The following is a 15,499-nucleotide window of genomic DNA, read 5'->3' on the forward strand; positions in this document are numbered from 1 at the left end:
CAGGCACACTCTACACAAAGCTTCCACTTAAGTCCAGCCAGATAATTTATAGAAACTCAATTTCAAAAGCACGATGATGACATCACAGCTCATTAGCATTTGAATGCCCTCATTTGCATATCATTACACTAACTGTTTTTGGTTCAAATAATGCTATTCGTGCTGTAGGGAGACTTCAGAGCAACTAAACTGCTACCCAAACCAAAAAATACTTCTGCTTGTAGAACATGAAAGATGCTACAGAAAGAACTGAACATAAACATGAATCACGTGACTTTTCTCAAAACACTCAGTCAACAGTGATGTAAAACCAGCTTGAGTTCTGCTCAGAAACAATCGATCTGTGACATGTGTTGGTCTACGATCTGAACAGAAACCATGTCAGAAGAAAAACCACGCCAGTAACCCCACAGAGATGGTAATAAACAGAGCAGGAGAAACTCACCCTCCATTGCGTACTTCATATCCAGAGCGAAGAGGTTCCACATGATTTCGGCACTAATTCTACCCATATTCAACTCTTGAGGGAACCTGAAATTAAATAAATCATATACAGCATCTGAAAGATTCTGATCAAGTGGTCTTAATCTTCATAAATTTTTCTGTGGTGTAATTAATTGCTTTAAAAATTAAACATTTATTTTACAAATATTTATAAATACATAACACATAATATATATATATATATATATATATATATATATATATATATATATATATATATATATATATATATATATATATATATATATATATATCAGTTAGTTAAATTTGAATGACTTTTTATTTTATTGGAATTATGTTTATTAAAAAAATAAATAAAACATTAAATGAAATAAAGAATAATAAACGGAATATTAAATTTGCTAAATATACATTTTAATCACCTTTTATTAGAATTAATTTATTTAGAAATTTAAAAAGAAATAAAGAAAGAATAAACAAATAAGTGTTTGAAATAAATTTTGTTAAATAATATATTTTCATGTCTTTTTATTGGAATATTGTTTATTTATAAACTCTCAAGAAAGAAAAAGAAAACGAAAGATTTATAAATAATTAATGTAGTAATAAATTTGCTAAATATATATTTTCATGACCCATTGTTATAAGTAAATTCCTAAAGAAAGAAAAAATGAAGAATGAATTATAAGTAAGCATTTGAAATTAAATAAATATTGCAATAAATCCATCAGTTTCAGTTCTAGAGGTCTAAGTCTGGTCTTGACTCCATCTGCTACTCAACACACAAACCCTCCGAAAAACACATGCATACCCCACACAAGTGTGACTGATCATATGAAATAACTTGGGTTAGGAACACGTCCTTCCATTACTATGACAGAGAGAAGAGAGGGGTCTAAGAGGGTCTCATCCAGTTTTAGACCTTTGTTTTTCACACGCGAGCACATTCTGCTTATGGACACCAATTTCACTCTACTACCCATCGCACGAGCTGTTTCCATGGCAACCGCCTCCGTACCACACCAGCGAGTGAAGCAATCAGTTCTCTGCTCTCCCTCACTGATCAAAAACGATCTCAGATCAATCTACACCAGACCCAACTCGGTTTAATTGCTTCAGGAGGGACAGAAGAAGCTCTCAGAGATGGACACATATGGATTCAGATGAACACACTGATCATGAACTCTTATAGTGATGGAAGGACATGTTCCTAACTAGAGTCATTTACTATGCTTGATTAAGGAGGGAGCATCTCTCTCTCTCTTAATCACTCTTTATCTTTAGGACTGACCAACCATGCTGAAGGAACAGATCCAGTTGTTCAGATAATGTAATCAGCTGCTGCTGTACAGCATTGACTTAAATTCAGCATGAAACATCATTCACAGGCCGTTTTGCTTCTGTAAAGTGATTTATTGTGCAAAACTGATTTTATCTGCTGGGAGGAAGAATGCGGAGGATGTCATTATTATTATGATGAAAGATTATTAAGACAAACATTGTTTCTTATAACAGCACACAGTGATGAATTGTTCATAATAAGACCAGGAACATGTAATAAGGAAATAAAGTCATGATGACTTTAAGTAGTGTAGAAATAGAGGATGGAAAGTCAGAAGTCTCCCTGCACTCAACTCATTACATGAAACCATTTAAAATGGGATTGGTAAGAATTATTTTAAAAGAAATTGATACTTGTATTAAATTTTACTTATTAAATTGATCAAGAGTTGCAGTAAAGACATTTATAATGTTGCAAAAGATTTCAAATAAATGCTGTTCTTTTGACATTTGTATTTATCTAAGAATCCTGGTAAATAAAATGTATCAAGGTTTCCACAAATATATTGTGCAGCACAGCTGTTTCCAAGATCGATAATAATCAGAAATGTTTCTCGAGCAGTAAATCAGCATATTACAATGATTTCTGAAGATCATGTGACACTGAAGACTGGAGGAATGATGCTGAAAATACAGCTTTGATCGCAGATATAAATTATATTTTAAAATATACTACAATAGAAGGCACACACACTTAAAATTCTAATAATATTTCTCAATGTTACTGTTTTTACTGTATTTTTGATCAAATAAATGCAGCCTTGCAGAAGAGAGTTCATTCAAAAGCATTACAAAAATCTTACCAACCCCAGACTTTTGAGCAGAAGTGTGACCTTTTGAGGCATTGCTGTAATGCACATAATCATGCATATTCTGTGTAAAATTGCACACAAGTTCCACATTACAATGGAAAAGAGTGAATTCAGGCGCAGCATGGGATGATACTTTGTGCATGACATTTGAAAAATGTGGCATCCCTAATATTTCAAAACCTGAAATCCAATGCATTTTCAAAAAACTGATTTATTTGGAGTTCAAGCCATATATAAATGTGGTTTGGAATGGATTTGCTTTTTTGCTGCCTGTGGAAACAAAGATTTATTTATTTTATTTCATCGTTTGTGTGGCAGCGCTGTGCAGATATTCCTCCAATGTTCTGCTCAGAGCTCATTCTAAACAAATAACAAATAATTCAGCACCAATCTCCGACCCCACAGACTCTATTCATACTTTATCTACGAAGAACCTCAATGTACAATCTGATTTTAGATTTTGTGAAGTTTAAACCTTAATAAAAGTAGGATTAAGGTTTCAAAATCTGACTTAACACTGACTTAATGGAACTTCCATCATTTAACATATGGTATGATGTCATTGTAATATTTGCATACTTAACAGTGATTGTTGTTGTTGTTGTTTTGCTGCAATGTAATTTTATATTAGAGTGAGTCTGATGCTGAATTTCATCCAAAACTTAGAAACAAAACAGCAAATCTAGATTTCCTTTGTTTGATCGAGACCAGAACTAATGACACTATAAGTCCAGTAACATCTCACACAAACAGACTACTGCAAAAGGTGAGATAAATGATAAGAGAGAGTTGAATAAACAGAAACACTTGAAGCGGAAGGAAAACAAATTGAGAGAAAGACGATTCTTCTCTGGGTTTGTCCAGGATGTTGAATTATTCACAACTAATGCCTGCCTGTGAATTTCTGTTGGAGAAACTGCTATCGATGTCTGTTTTACACACACACACACACACACACACACACACACACACACACACACACACACACACACACACACACACACGTCACATATTGCATTTCATTGCAATATATCTATGAAATACTGCAATATGGAAATGTTCAGACCTTCCCAAAATCAAATCTTAATAAAAAGATTGTTTTATTGTTTAGATGTTGCTGTTTTATATCTCAGAAGACTGTCGGAAGAGATTCTTAGTTTAATTGAAAGATTAACTTTGTTTTTTCTTAAAATTGAAAACAATCAGTCGATTAGAATGCACAGTTTTAAACTAAATCTGTTTTTGTTTTTCTAGAAAAAAAAAACAGATTTTATATTTAAGATATCTCTTTGCTATTTTTTCTTTCCTGTGGAGGGAACTCAACAACATATGGTACAGTAACATTCAGATGGCTTCAAAATGTGTTAGTGTGTGTGAGATACGCACTGGTTAATTATGGGTGTGTAGGCCATTCTGTCCTCATCAATAACAGACACCATCAGTGTGATCAGTTTGGGCCAGAAGTCCAGGTTCTTGATGGACGGACCCTGTTCCTCACGCGGCAGATCCTGCTTTTTAGCCTGGAAAGACAGAAGATTTATACGGATAATGAAAATCTCTCCCACGTGTTTGGAGTTTAAATAATTCAGTCTGGTTAACTGATGGGACAGAGGAGAATCTGAACACTCGGCACTCTGGTAAAGTGTTTTTGCTTCATGAGACACATTTTATTAGGCAGTGCAAACACACACACATACATTACATTACATTTACATGTATGCATTTAGCAGATGCTATTATCAAAAAGACTTACAGTGCATTCAGCTAATTATTATTTTTACCAGCATGTAAACACACACACACACACACACACACACACACGAACAGCACATTCATATTTTGTGTTTCCTGTCTTTTAAGCTCATTAACGTCTTCATTAATTATGAAAATCCCGTGTTCCGCAACGACTTCAACTAAACCATTTACTAAAGCTACTCTAACACAGTCGTCAGTGTTCAGGATCCTACTAGTCTATGTACAACAGTAGACTAAAAGTAGAGTACTATTTGATTAGACTAGTAACCAACTCAGTAGTTCTTAACCTGGAGGCCTCAAGTTGGCATAACATGATTCAAAATAAGAAGTAAAAAAAATAAAATAAAAAGGTATTTCAAGATAGAATTTTTTTTTTTTTTTTTTTTTGCAAAGTTATATTTTATTGGGTAGAAACTGTAAGTAAAAACCTTATCCTTAATCATTGTGCAGTAAATCCCTGGTTAGCAATGGTATCCCTGAGTCACATTCATCTCCTGAAATTTAATTATTTTTAATAGTTACTTATTTTTTTAATCTATAGATAATGCTTGCAATCACAGTGAAGGATAATATTAGGAAGTATCAAGATGTTGCATTGAATCTTGCAAGTCAAAATGACATGACAACAACCTATGACATACAACGTCAAGCCAAGCTGAACAGGATGTTTAACAAAGGTAAATGGTAAAACAGAATAAAATAAAAGGTAAATACTGAAGAAAATGGGCATCACATATAAGGAAGGATTCAGACCTGAATTCAGGTTTACTAAAATAATGCCTTAAAACCTTTTTGGCTGTTGGCATATCTAATAATCTGTGCAGCCTTTTGACATCAAAAGAAAAGGAAGGTAATTTCAGGGATGGAACAATTACATTTTGATAAATAATTGCAAAGACAAACTTGACTGTTTTTCAGGGTCCTGTAAGTGCACTTAAAAAAAGGAAAAGGTAAAGGCTCACAAGCCAAGGCCAAATAAAATAAAAAGATTCATGAATTGGGCAAAATAAAACCAGAAATGTGATGGTAGTGCAATTTCAAGGATTTTTTTTTTTACATTTTTGTTTTCCTTCCTCATAGTCCTTCCTCAAACACTTAACAGGAGTTTTGTCTCGCACTGCCTCACACTTTCTGCCAATTTCGAATAACCTGAGAAAGACTGACAGCTACAGCAAAACATTAGTGTTTAACAGCGATTAAGCTGTGAAACATTCACTTATATAAAAAGTACACTGTAAGCACATTTAAACAGCACATATATGCTAAACTTGCTCTCAAGACTTTCCTAGGAAATGCAAGCACTTAACAAAATACAAACGTTAAATGCATGTAAGCCACACTTGGATGAAAGCATCTGCCAAATGCATAGACAGGAATTCAACATGTTTTTATAGCTATACTTACATTCTAGACAAACACAAGCATTTTATAGAAGTACTGATATAACATAAATTAATACAGAGAACCACAGGTATTGTTCTAAATAAGACTGACAACCTTGCTGCAATATGAAAGTCACCTAAATCCAAAGAAATCAACATTCAATGTGCTTTTATAAACACCAGCTATAACACAATGAGTGTGATTGGCTGAATTACAGGTGCCACCATCTCTTGGCACACAGGTCAGAGTTTACTCTGGGGGAATGTTTGTTTATCAATCTGGATGGTAAAATCAGCACTCTCACTTCCCTCCCACTGCCTCTCCCACAATGCACTTCTGTCTGATGGACAACTGGGCATCATGCCAGGTTTATTTCGGGCATCTCTCTGGGCTGTTTTCCACGGCAAGACAATTCTCACTTACACATGAGAGCATTGGAATTCTATGGTCTCTGGAATTTCAAGAATTGTATTCCAGTAGTACTGTGGGATATGTGTGAGCTGGAACTGTCCATGGTACTGCATCTTTATGTGTTGTTTCACTGTCCATGGTGCTGAAGCACAATATGTTGTATTGATTCGCTGTCCATGGTTCTGAATTTTTTTCACTGTGTCGATTCACTGTCTGTGGTGCTGAAGCACAATTCACTGTGTTGGTTCACTGTCCAAGGTGCTGAAGCACAATATACAGTGTTGATTCGCTGTCCATGGTGCTGAAACATTGTTCACTGTGTCGATTCACTATCTGTGGTGCTGAAGCACAATTCACCGTGTTCGTTCACTGTCCAGGGTGCTGAAACATTATCCACTGTGTCGATTAAATTATTTTATAATTCCATTCAATTATAATTCTAGTCATGTTTTATTTATGTATTTATTTTTGGGGCCATAATTGAGTTTCTTTTTAGGGTCAAAGACTGTGTAAGTTTTTTTTTTTTTTTTTTTGAAAGAAATGAATACTTAATTTAATACTGCACTGAGAAAATAAAACTGCATAAAACAAAAACTGTGTCTATTTTCATTTCAGGCTGCAAAAAAAAAAAAAAAAAATCTGATTATTTTAAAGGGGGTGTGATGTCTGATATGTTTGATGTCAGAAAGACTAGTGATATATTTGATTTATCAGCATGTGTCTTTTTAAGGATCATTTGACAGAAACATATTAAAATAGTCAATTCAGCTCTTACTAAACAGGGCAAAAATGCATCATGGACTATGTAACATGCATTAAAACATGCTCTATGCCACATTGCGTCCAATGGTAAACACAAGAAAAAATTTACTGCTGTGTGTTTTTGTACAACAATAAGGATTTTTCTCCCTATCTCTCAAGCATGGTGCTTCCTGTAAGGCCACAGCAGCGAGTGTTTTATTATTCAGTCATTTTGTCTTAAGCACCATACAGTTGAACACTAAGACCTCTGTGTGTACTAGTCTACAGCAGGTAATACACTGAACACACATGCACATATAAGGTCCGTTGGAGTCTAACAAGTGATTCATAAAAGAGACTTTCATCCTGACATCTGTGTTGTGTATATGGGCCTGTATGTGGTATGTAAGCCTGCGAAACACAGTTTTACTCAAGGAAAAAGCAGCTCCTTGAGGGCGTTGAGTAATATGTGCTGAATTAGATTAGAGTCAGAGCAGGAGCACAACACCAGCTCACATTCCTCTACTGCTGTATCTGTAGATTGAGAGAAACACATGTCCTTGATTCCTGTTATGAATGTGTAACAGCAGGATTCGTTACATTACATATGAATGATGAGGAGTAATATTTATAATTAAAAAAATATAAGCATGTAGTTTTTTAATTCATTCCTCCTAAAAGACTGTTTGGATCATTTAACTTTACATTGATCTTGCTTTATTTACTCTGTGACTGTGTGTGTGTGTGTATGTGTGTGTGTGTGTGTGTGTTTGTGTCACTCTCTAATTCAAGTTCAAGGAGACAATTACAAGAAAGAGTGCTCACATCTGCCTGTCATCACACTGAGACACAAGTGAGGTTATCATTACGAGGCAAAGGACAACACACACACACACACACACACAAACACACACACACACACACACACACACACACTCACACACACACACACACACACACTTCAAGACTATTTCTCATGCAGCTGAGTCACTCCACCCAAACGTGAGATTAAATGAAGGATGTATTTTCCTCAGGGTGTGTGTGTGTGTGTGTGTGTGTGTGTGTGTGTGTGTGTGTGTATGTGCTTCAGATGGTATAAAAGAACTGATTGTTCCAGTGCAGATGATGATGATTTTGCAAAGATAAATATTGTATCCTTCTTTAGCGTGCATGTACTGTATCTCTGCAGATTGAATTAAAAATTAGATACAGATAATGTTCTTAATCAGGTCTGTCAACTTGCAAAAAAAGATGCACAGCCTGAAATTAGAAACGGATTAAATGAGAAAGGGTTTATATCATATTGTTTGACTGTGCTGTTTCCTTTCCTTGTCTTCTTGTGTGTACTTAATCAATGCATGTTCTTTCCACAAAACATGTTTGCCTTTTGAAATCATTAACATTCAATTATGTAGGCAGGGACATGATTTTACTAGATCGTGAAAAGTAGGCGGTCTGGAAGTAGGAGTTTGGCACTAATTGACTGAAGTGACATTAACTGCAAAAGAAAGCTATTTCAGAGCAAATTATTATATGTCAATGATTAAAAAATCCAAATGTCTCTCTTTGGAATAAATTTTTTTTTAAAGAATTTGAAAAATAAATTATATAATCCCTTTCTAGTTTATCCAGTTGCAAAAAGTGTTTGATGTTATACAGCTACAAGTAACTAATCAACTTTAACTTTATATTCATGGATTTGGGAGATGTTTTTATGCACAATTTAATCCACCTTGACACAAATCAATGTGCTGACATACATGGAGATAGCATGATGTTCTGTGTGCTGAGATTCCCCCTCCATGACACACAATGGACTCTTCCATCCTCATCCTCCCCTCTGGATGAAGATGGGCTGCTCCAAACTCTCTCTGTCTTTTCTGAGGTAATTGTCTTCCCTCAACAGAATCATTGTGTTTGGTGATTGTCTGTGGTGAAACGAGGCCCTGCAGCAGGTCTGGAGTCATTTCATCCAGATCTCACCCTCAAGCCATACTTTAGCTTGCTTTTTCATTGCTCGTGAGACTAAAAGCCAACATGAAACAGCATTTTACAATCCTTGACAACATCTGAGCACAGTTTGAGACAATACTGTGGTTTTTGAGATTATCAGGTTCAGGTTAATCTGAATTTTAAAATTAAAAACATTCATTTAAATGTAATAATTTGTGGGTTGGTATGTTTCTGATTAAAAAGAATGTCCCTGAAGCCCATGGTATTAAGATAGAAAATATATCTCTAATCATCTAAAACACACGCCGGTGCTCTGCATATACCTATAAATAACTATTACCTCTAATTAAAAGGTGTTTTAAGGGCTTTGCATGATTGCATGTTTCTGGTGATGCTCTTTCAGGTGTGAGTTTAACATGCATCGTGTAAATCACAGCTACACGCTCTGCTAATTGCTTCTACTGCAATATGTACAGTTTATTTATTTATAGATCATAACTGCAAATGTAAAGGGTTTAGTATAAATAGCTGGATGTCTTGGGAACAACAGACTATATTTAATCTAATAGAAAAAAATAAATAATAATATTTTGCATAAAGAAGGACGCCTATTTTAAATCCCATTAACCATTTGTATTTATTTATTTATTGATTAATTGTAACATTTTCATTACTTTATATCAGCATTAAAGTGAAATGACAATATATAATTTGTAAAATAATTAATCATTGCAACACTATTTTGTATCATTTAGTTATGAATGATTACATATTGTTATAATTATGAATTTAATTTCATACTTAGGAACAATTAAAATGTAAATAATCATCATGAAAATAGTAAAAATAGCGCTAACTTTTTAATGCAAACTGAATTTATTTATTTATTTATTTTTCTTGGAAGGTCAAAAGGAAAATATAACTGGAACACTATACTACTGTAATAAAGTATGTTTTTTATATGTATAAATCAGCATTAAAATAGCACACAATATGACTAAATAATATATAATTATTAAAAATAATCATTTAATAATTAATTATTATAAATATTACTATAATTATTATATTATTTAATCCTTATCATATGATGAAATTAGTTTCTTTATGCAAAATTGAAAATATTTTTTCCCTTTTTTGTGGAAGTACAATTTTTAACTTTTTGCAAATAAAGTTTTCTGATGATGTAAGTTGGAGTAGGGTGTGAGATTCATACATTCTTTTTTTGGAAGATGAAATATGACCCATGCATGTTCCTGACTGGTTTTGTGAAATTCACTGAAGTATTTTCTGTCAGTTTTTTAATCTCTTTATCTCTGTACATTTTCTGCCAGTTGTTCTGACTCACTGCGTCTCATCTTATTTCCACCAACCATGCATCTTTGTTCTTTTCAAGTCCTCATGTTTCCACGGATTTCCTTCACTCACATCACACTAACAGGATTTGCTTGTTTCCCGCGCACGTGTCTTAAGAGCTCTTTGAGATGATTATATAACATAACCAACCTACTTCTCAGTGATGCTGCTATATTTTATATATAAGATAATAAGAACATTCCATGTGCACCAGATAAAACCCTGTTTTCCTCTCCATGGGGCCTTTGCCTCATTTAGAGAAGAAGATGGGTCATTTCTGCTCCAAAAGCTACTAAAAATAAACCTCTCTACTAGTGAGAGTTAAACTCTGTGTTGTAATTTTAGCTGTGTTGTGTTTGGGGAATCCGCTATAATCTGTTATTTTGGGCTGGTGATGCTGACAGTCCTGCCCTTCAGAGCTCAATAAACGTACAGTATAAACACAGAAACATGAGGATTTCTGCAGGACAGGATCAGTGTTATCAAAACTAACTACTGAAAATAGATTTAGTTAATTCCAATAAAGCTGAAATATAAATATATATAAATACTAGACAAAAAAAATACTGAAATTGAAATAAAACTTAAAAAAATCTAAATTTAAAGGTTAAAAAAAATTAAAACTAATAAACTAATCAAAATGGCAAAAGCACAGAAAAAAACTAAAGTTAAAATGAAACTTGAAAATATAAGAAAATCTGAATAAATAAAAATCAAACTTAATATAATAATAAATAAAAATAAATGATGATAATAACAAATACAGCTAAATGTAAAATGAAAAAAAAATAATGACAAAGGCACATAAAATTACTAAAACTGACATTAAAACACGAAAATAATAACTAAAATAAAATAAAATAAATGAAAGCTAAATTAAAAAATGAAATACTAATACAAATGACAAAAACATAACAAAATTACTAAAACTTGAACAAAAATAAATGGAATCTAAAAAGATACAAATAAAATCTATATTTATAAATAATAATAAATACCTTAATAGCATATAAACATAACACCTCATGGCTTTGTTTTTAAATAAAATATCTGCACACATGACACTAATAGATTAATGTGCTTAAATGTTCTTAAATCTCACTCGTACGTTTAAACATATTTTATATATATATATATTTATATATAAAAGTTAGATTAATACGAAAGAAAAACTTGGAATATACTATATTACAGAGTGATTCTCTATGCTGATGGAAGTTGGCAAGCTCTGGTCAAAATGCAGTAAAGAGCAGCATGAACATTCTTCCAAAAATCTCCTTTTGTGTTTAATAGAGGAAAGTAGATGGGACTGGAACTCATTTTTGTGAACTACTGCTCTATGAACCTTAAAAATCAATGAAATACTGACACAGTGTCAGAGAGCGAAAACACCACGGCTAGACACTTTCTGCAAGCGTGACACTGTGACGGAGGATTCTGGGGTCAGTGCATCAGATCATGTTGTGTGTGAACGCGTGAAAGCCACTGTGTTAGTGCGTGTGTCGTGCGAATGGACCATGAGAAATTCTGTGGTCATGTCTGACTGGAGAGATCAGATCGAAGCGACCACACACACCCACACACAGACAGCAACAACATCAGAAATAAATTGTGTCATAACACTGCATTTACTTTACAACCGGGCTGAGAAGAGAGAGATGCTCTCTTCCAGCAAGGAAACACCCTTCTCTCATTCAGCACACTCTCTTTTCACGAAACACTCCACACAATCACAGATGTCACTGCTTGGAAAACGCATTGCAAGCATGCCATCCAGAACATATTCAACAAAACACAATACTCAAGGCCAACCGTGTTTTGCCAACCAAGTCTCTGCTGTTGAAACCACATTTGTTATTATTCAGCTCAGCGCTGCACATTACAAAACATTTATCACTGGACGACTGAAAGTTTATCAGTTGCATGTGTTTTGACAATTTAAATATTCAAGCGATAAGAAGACACGAATGAGAACTCAATTCATGCAGAGAAAGCTATATCTCAAGCGTGCAAATACTGAATTGAGCTCTATTTTGTGTCTTCTTGCTCCTAAATGGACAAATGCAGGCAAGTTTACCGTATTTTTTGGACTATAAGTCGCACTTTTTTTCATAGTTCGGATGGTCCTGTGACTCATAGTCAGGTGCGACTTATTTATCAAAATTAATTTGACATGAATCGAGAAATGAAAGAGAAATGAACCAAGAGAAAACATTACCGTCTCCGGCCGCCAGAGGGCGCTCTATGCTGCTCAGTTCTCCTGTAGTCTACACTGAAGACATAGAGCGCCCTCTCGTGGCTGGAGACGGTAATGTTTTCTCTTAGTTCTAAATGAATGCGACTTATAGTCCAGTGCAACTTATATATGTTTTTTTCCTCATCATGACGTATTTTTGGACTGATGCGACTTATACTCAGGTGCGACTTATAGTCCGAAAAATACAGTATATCATAATACTTAAAAACGTGGTTGTTAATATCTTAAGAGAAATTAAACAATTGGAAAAGAAACCGGATGTGTTTCATTATATTGGATCCATGCATTAGGTCTTATTTAGTTAGTTAGTGACAGGGTCAGTGAAGAACTGAACCACTTGCCTAACTAAGTCAATAGAAAACATCCTTAGCATTGAGCTACACTTTCACTTTAACCAACAACTGGTCCACCATGACAGTAGTTGCCCAGAAAGAGAAAACTAACCGTAGAAGTACACCCCGTGGGTTTTCCCTGCTATTGCACCACTTGTGGAAACACATTCTGCATTCATGCATTTTAGTATGTTTGTGGCCGTATTGATCTTAAGAGTCTTTCTTAACCTTTCTTAATCTCTTACCTGGTCCAGCAGATGGTTGTAGAGCTCATGGCAGTTGTCAAAGATGTATTTGTATGTGGAGTCCAGACAGGCCTTCACACAGTCCTTAACCACCATACTGGCTCTGGGAGGATTCTGCAGCTCCTGCACCTACAGCACAAAAACACACTCACAGTTAGTCCAATAACACACACACACAACATCAGTAAGCCAGGATAGCTGCAGTTTCTTAAGTGTTGTGTGTGGTTTGTAGTTTCTATGGCCTTCTGAAAGGTTTTCAGTGTTGCTGTGCTCTAGGTGGATGATGTCATAATGATTTAGTTGCTATGGAGTGTTGTGCTATTATGGTGTGTTCAAGTCCTCCTGGGAAGTTTGTGTTTATGAGTTGGGAAGTCATAATTATGATGCCCGTCCGATGTGTTAATATCACTTTGGTTGGGGAAAATTGCTAAGAAAAAAAAAAAAAAAAACACCACTTAAATTTTAACACCACTTCTACCAAATGATGAATAAAGAATGCACATTAGCTGCATTTTTGTTGTTTTCATTTTTTTTTTTTATCTCTGAAGAAGCTATATATATATATATATACAAATTTTGTATGAGTTACTAATCTAGTTCTATTGTATATGTTGTAAAAATGTTAAAAACAATGTCCTTGGGGTCAGGTGCATAAACTGTTAAGACCAGTCTTTTTTCTTCATAAATTATTAAAGTCAGTTACAAATACAAAAAAAAAGTAGATTGGTCTAATTTGAATCCAAAAAGACTTTGTTGACTAGCAATCACATACATAATAACTCACCATGCAGCTCCTAGAGTGTTGCATTCTAGTTCAGGTCAAGACTTTCAGTGAAGTTCAGTTTTTTAGTCATGTTTTGTTGCCCACAATCACAATCACTTGCATAAGTCTATACTTATACTGATTAGAGATGACAAACATTTTTTTCTTTATTTATTTCTTTGCTCAGAATAAGAGACTAAAAACACTCGCTCAGAGTATATAAATGAATAACATGAGAATGTACAGATTAGTATGCGTTTCTTTTTGCCTTATGTAACGCCTAATGTGTCCCATTCCTCCACGTGTGCTGTGTTGGTGTTTCTGAATGCAGCCGCTAAGGGCAGGAATAAACATCACCCTGGCATGGGCGCTCTTCCATTACCCATAATGCATTGTGACAGTTAGAGTTTTATTCAGTGCCTGGCGGTGCTTTCTCAGTGGGCGGAGCTTCCTCTGCCTCTTTAGCCGCGCTTCACTGATTTGCCTGCTCAGTCCACTCTAACTGTCCGTTATTAAAATGACGAAGCGCTTTTTATAGGATGCAAGGCCCGGCTAATGAACTGACAGCACTGTGTGTGTGTGTGTGTGTGTGTGTGTGTGTGACATCATCTCCTCCTGCCTCAGTCTACTCTCTACAATGACTCATCCAAACACACTCCTTAATTCAAGTAGTTCACAGTCCATCAAATCTGGATGTGGGTCAGTGACAAAAATGATCAGGAGATGATCACAAGGGTGATTCTTATAAAAATCAAGTGTAAAATACAAGCCAAGTCCTTAGGAATATAATATATTTCTATTTATGTATATTAACATATATATATATATATATATATATATATATATATATATGTTGATATGAAAATATTGTATAAGTTCATAATTATACTGTATGTGTAACTTTTTTTTATATTAATAATACAAGCTGCTTCACTACAGTCCTAGTTTTTAAAAGTTGCATCATCATTGACCTACATACAGTTTTGCAAAAAACATTACCGATCTGCAAAAAAGTCCAACACATTCAACACCAACTTCTCGTTGTTTAAACTTGATTAAGATCAATACATTCGAGTCATAATGCAATGCAAGTGCACAGTTGATAGGTTATGAGTTAATAATAAAATATGTGATTTAATGACACAGAAAACTTCACATGTCTGTCTGTGTTTGTATAATTGCATACAGTATATTTGTGGCCAATGGCTGCCAATGTCTATGTTTCTAAGCATGGACTAAATCTGACAAAACTGTGCAAATGAACTGTAATAGCCCGGGAGGAGAAAGGGAGAAAAATCAATCACTGTTTATTCTCTGTAGTGGATATGAAGGTTTTTTCCAACTCATATTGACCTGCGATTACAAGTCAGTCAGTCATATACAGTATTAAAAATCAAGCTCAGCAGCCGCAATCTCATCTAGAGGATGACTACAAAGACAAAACGCCTGGAATATTGCTGTAATATATATAAATATATAAATGCTGCACCCTACAGTGGTTTTACAGGCACATTTGCTCTGAATATATTTCCTGGCTCCCCAACAGTGAGAAATCAGCGTATTCTTTATGATTCTCAAAAAATGCGGTATTCTCTCCCACAGAGCTGAGCTATATGTCAAATACAGTTATATTGCCACGGGACCCCAAGAACTAGTGGTTCTAGTTATTGTGCTCAAAATAAATT

The 15,499-nt window shown here is 34.5% G+C and overlaps 1 protein-coding gene across 1 annotated transcript in view; it reads right to left on the reverse strand.

The window, feature by feature from the left end:
* Window positions 1-326: 326 nt before the first annotated feature.
* The window catches only part of LOC113090429 (protein unc-13 homolog B-like), a gene marked incomplete at its 5' end in the record, with an annotated part of 28,168 nt that continues 12,995 nt past the window's right edge, over window positions 327-15,499 (reverse strand). The window contains 3 exons of the mRNA XM_026256248.1: window positions 327-531; window positions 4,005-4,138; window positions 13,052-13,180. Coding sequence (XP_026112033.1) covers window positions 327-531; window positions 4,005-4,138; window positions 13,052-13,180 — 468 coding nt within the window. The remainder of the gene's footprint in view (window positions 532-4,004; window positions 4,139-13,051; window positions 13,181-15,499) is intronic.

The sequence above is a fragment of the Carassius auratus genome, unplaced genomic scaffold, assembly GCF_003368295.1.
Source record: "Carassius auratus strain Wakin unplaced genomic scaffold, ASM336829v1 scaf_tig00055032, whole genome shotgun sequence".
NCBI classification, from domain to species: domain Eukaryota; kingdom Metazoa; phylum Chordata; class Actinopteri; order Cypriniformes; family Cyprinidae; genus Carassius; species Carassius auratus.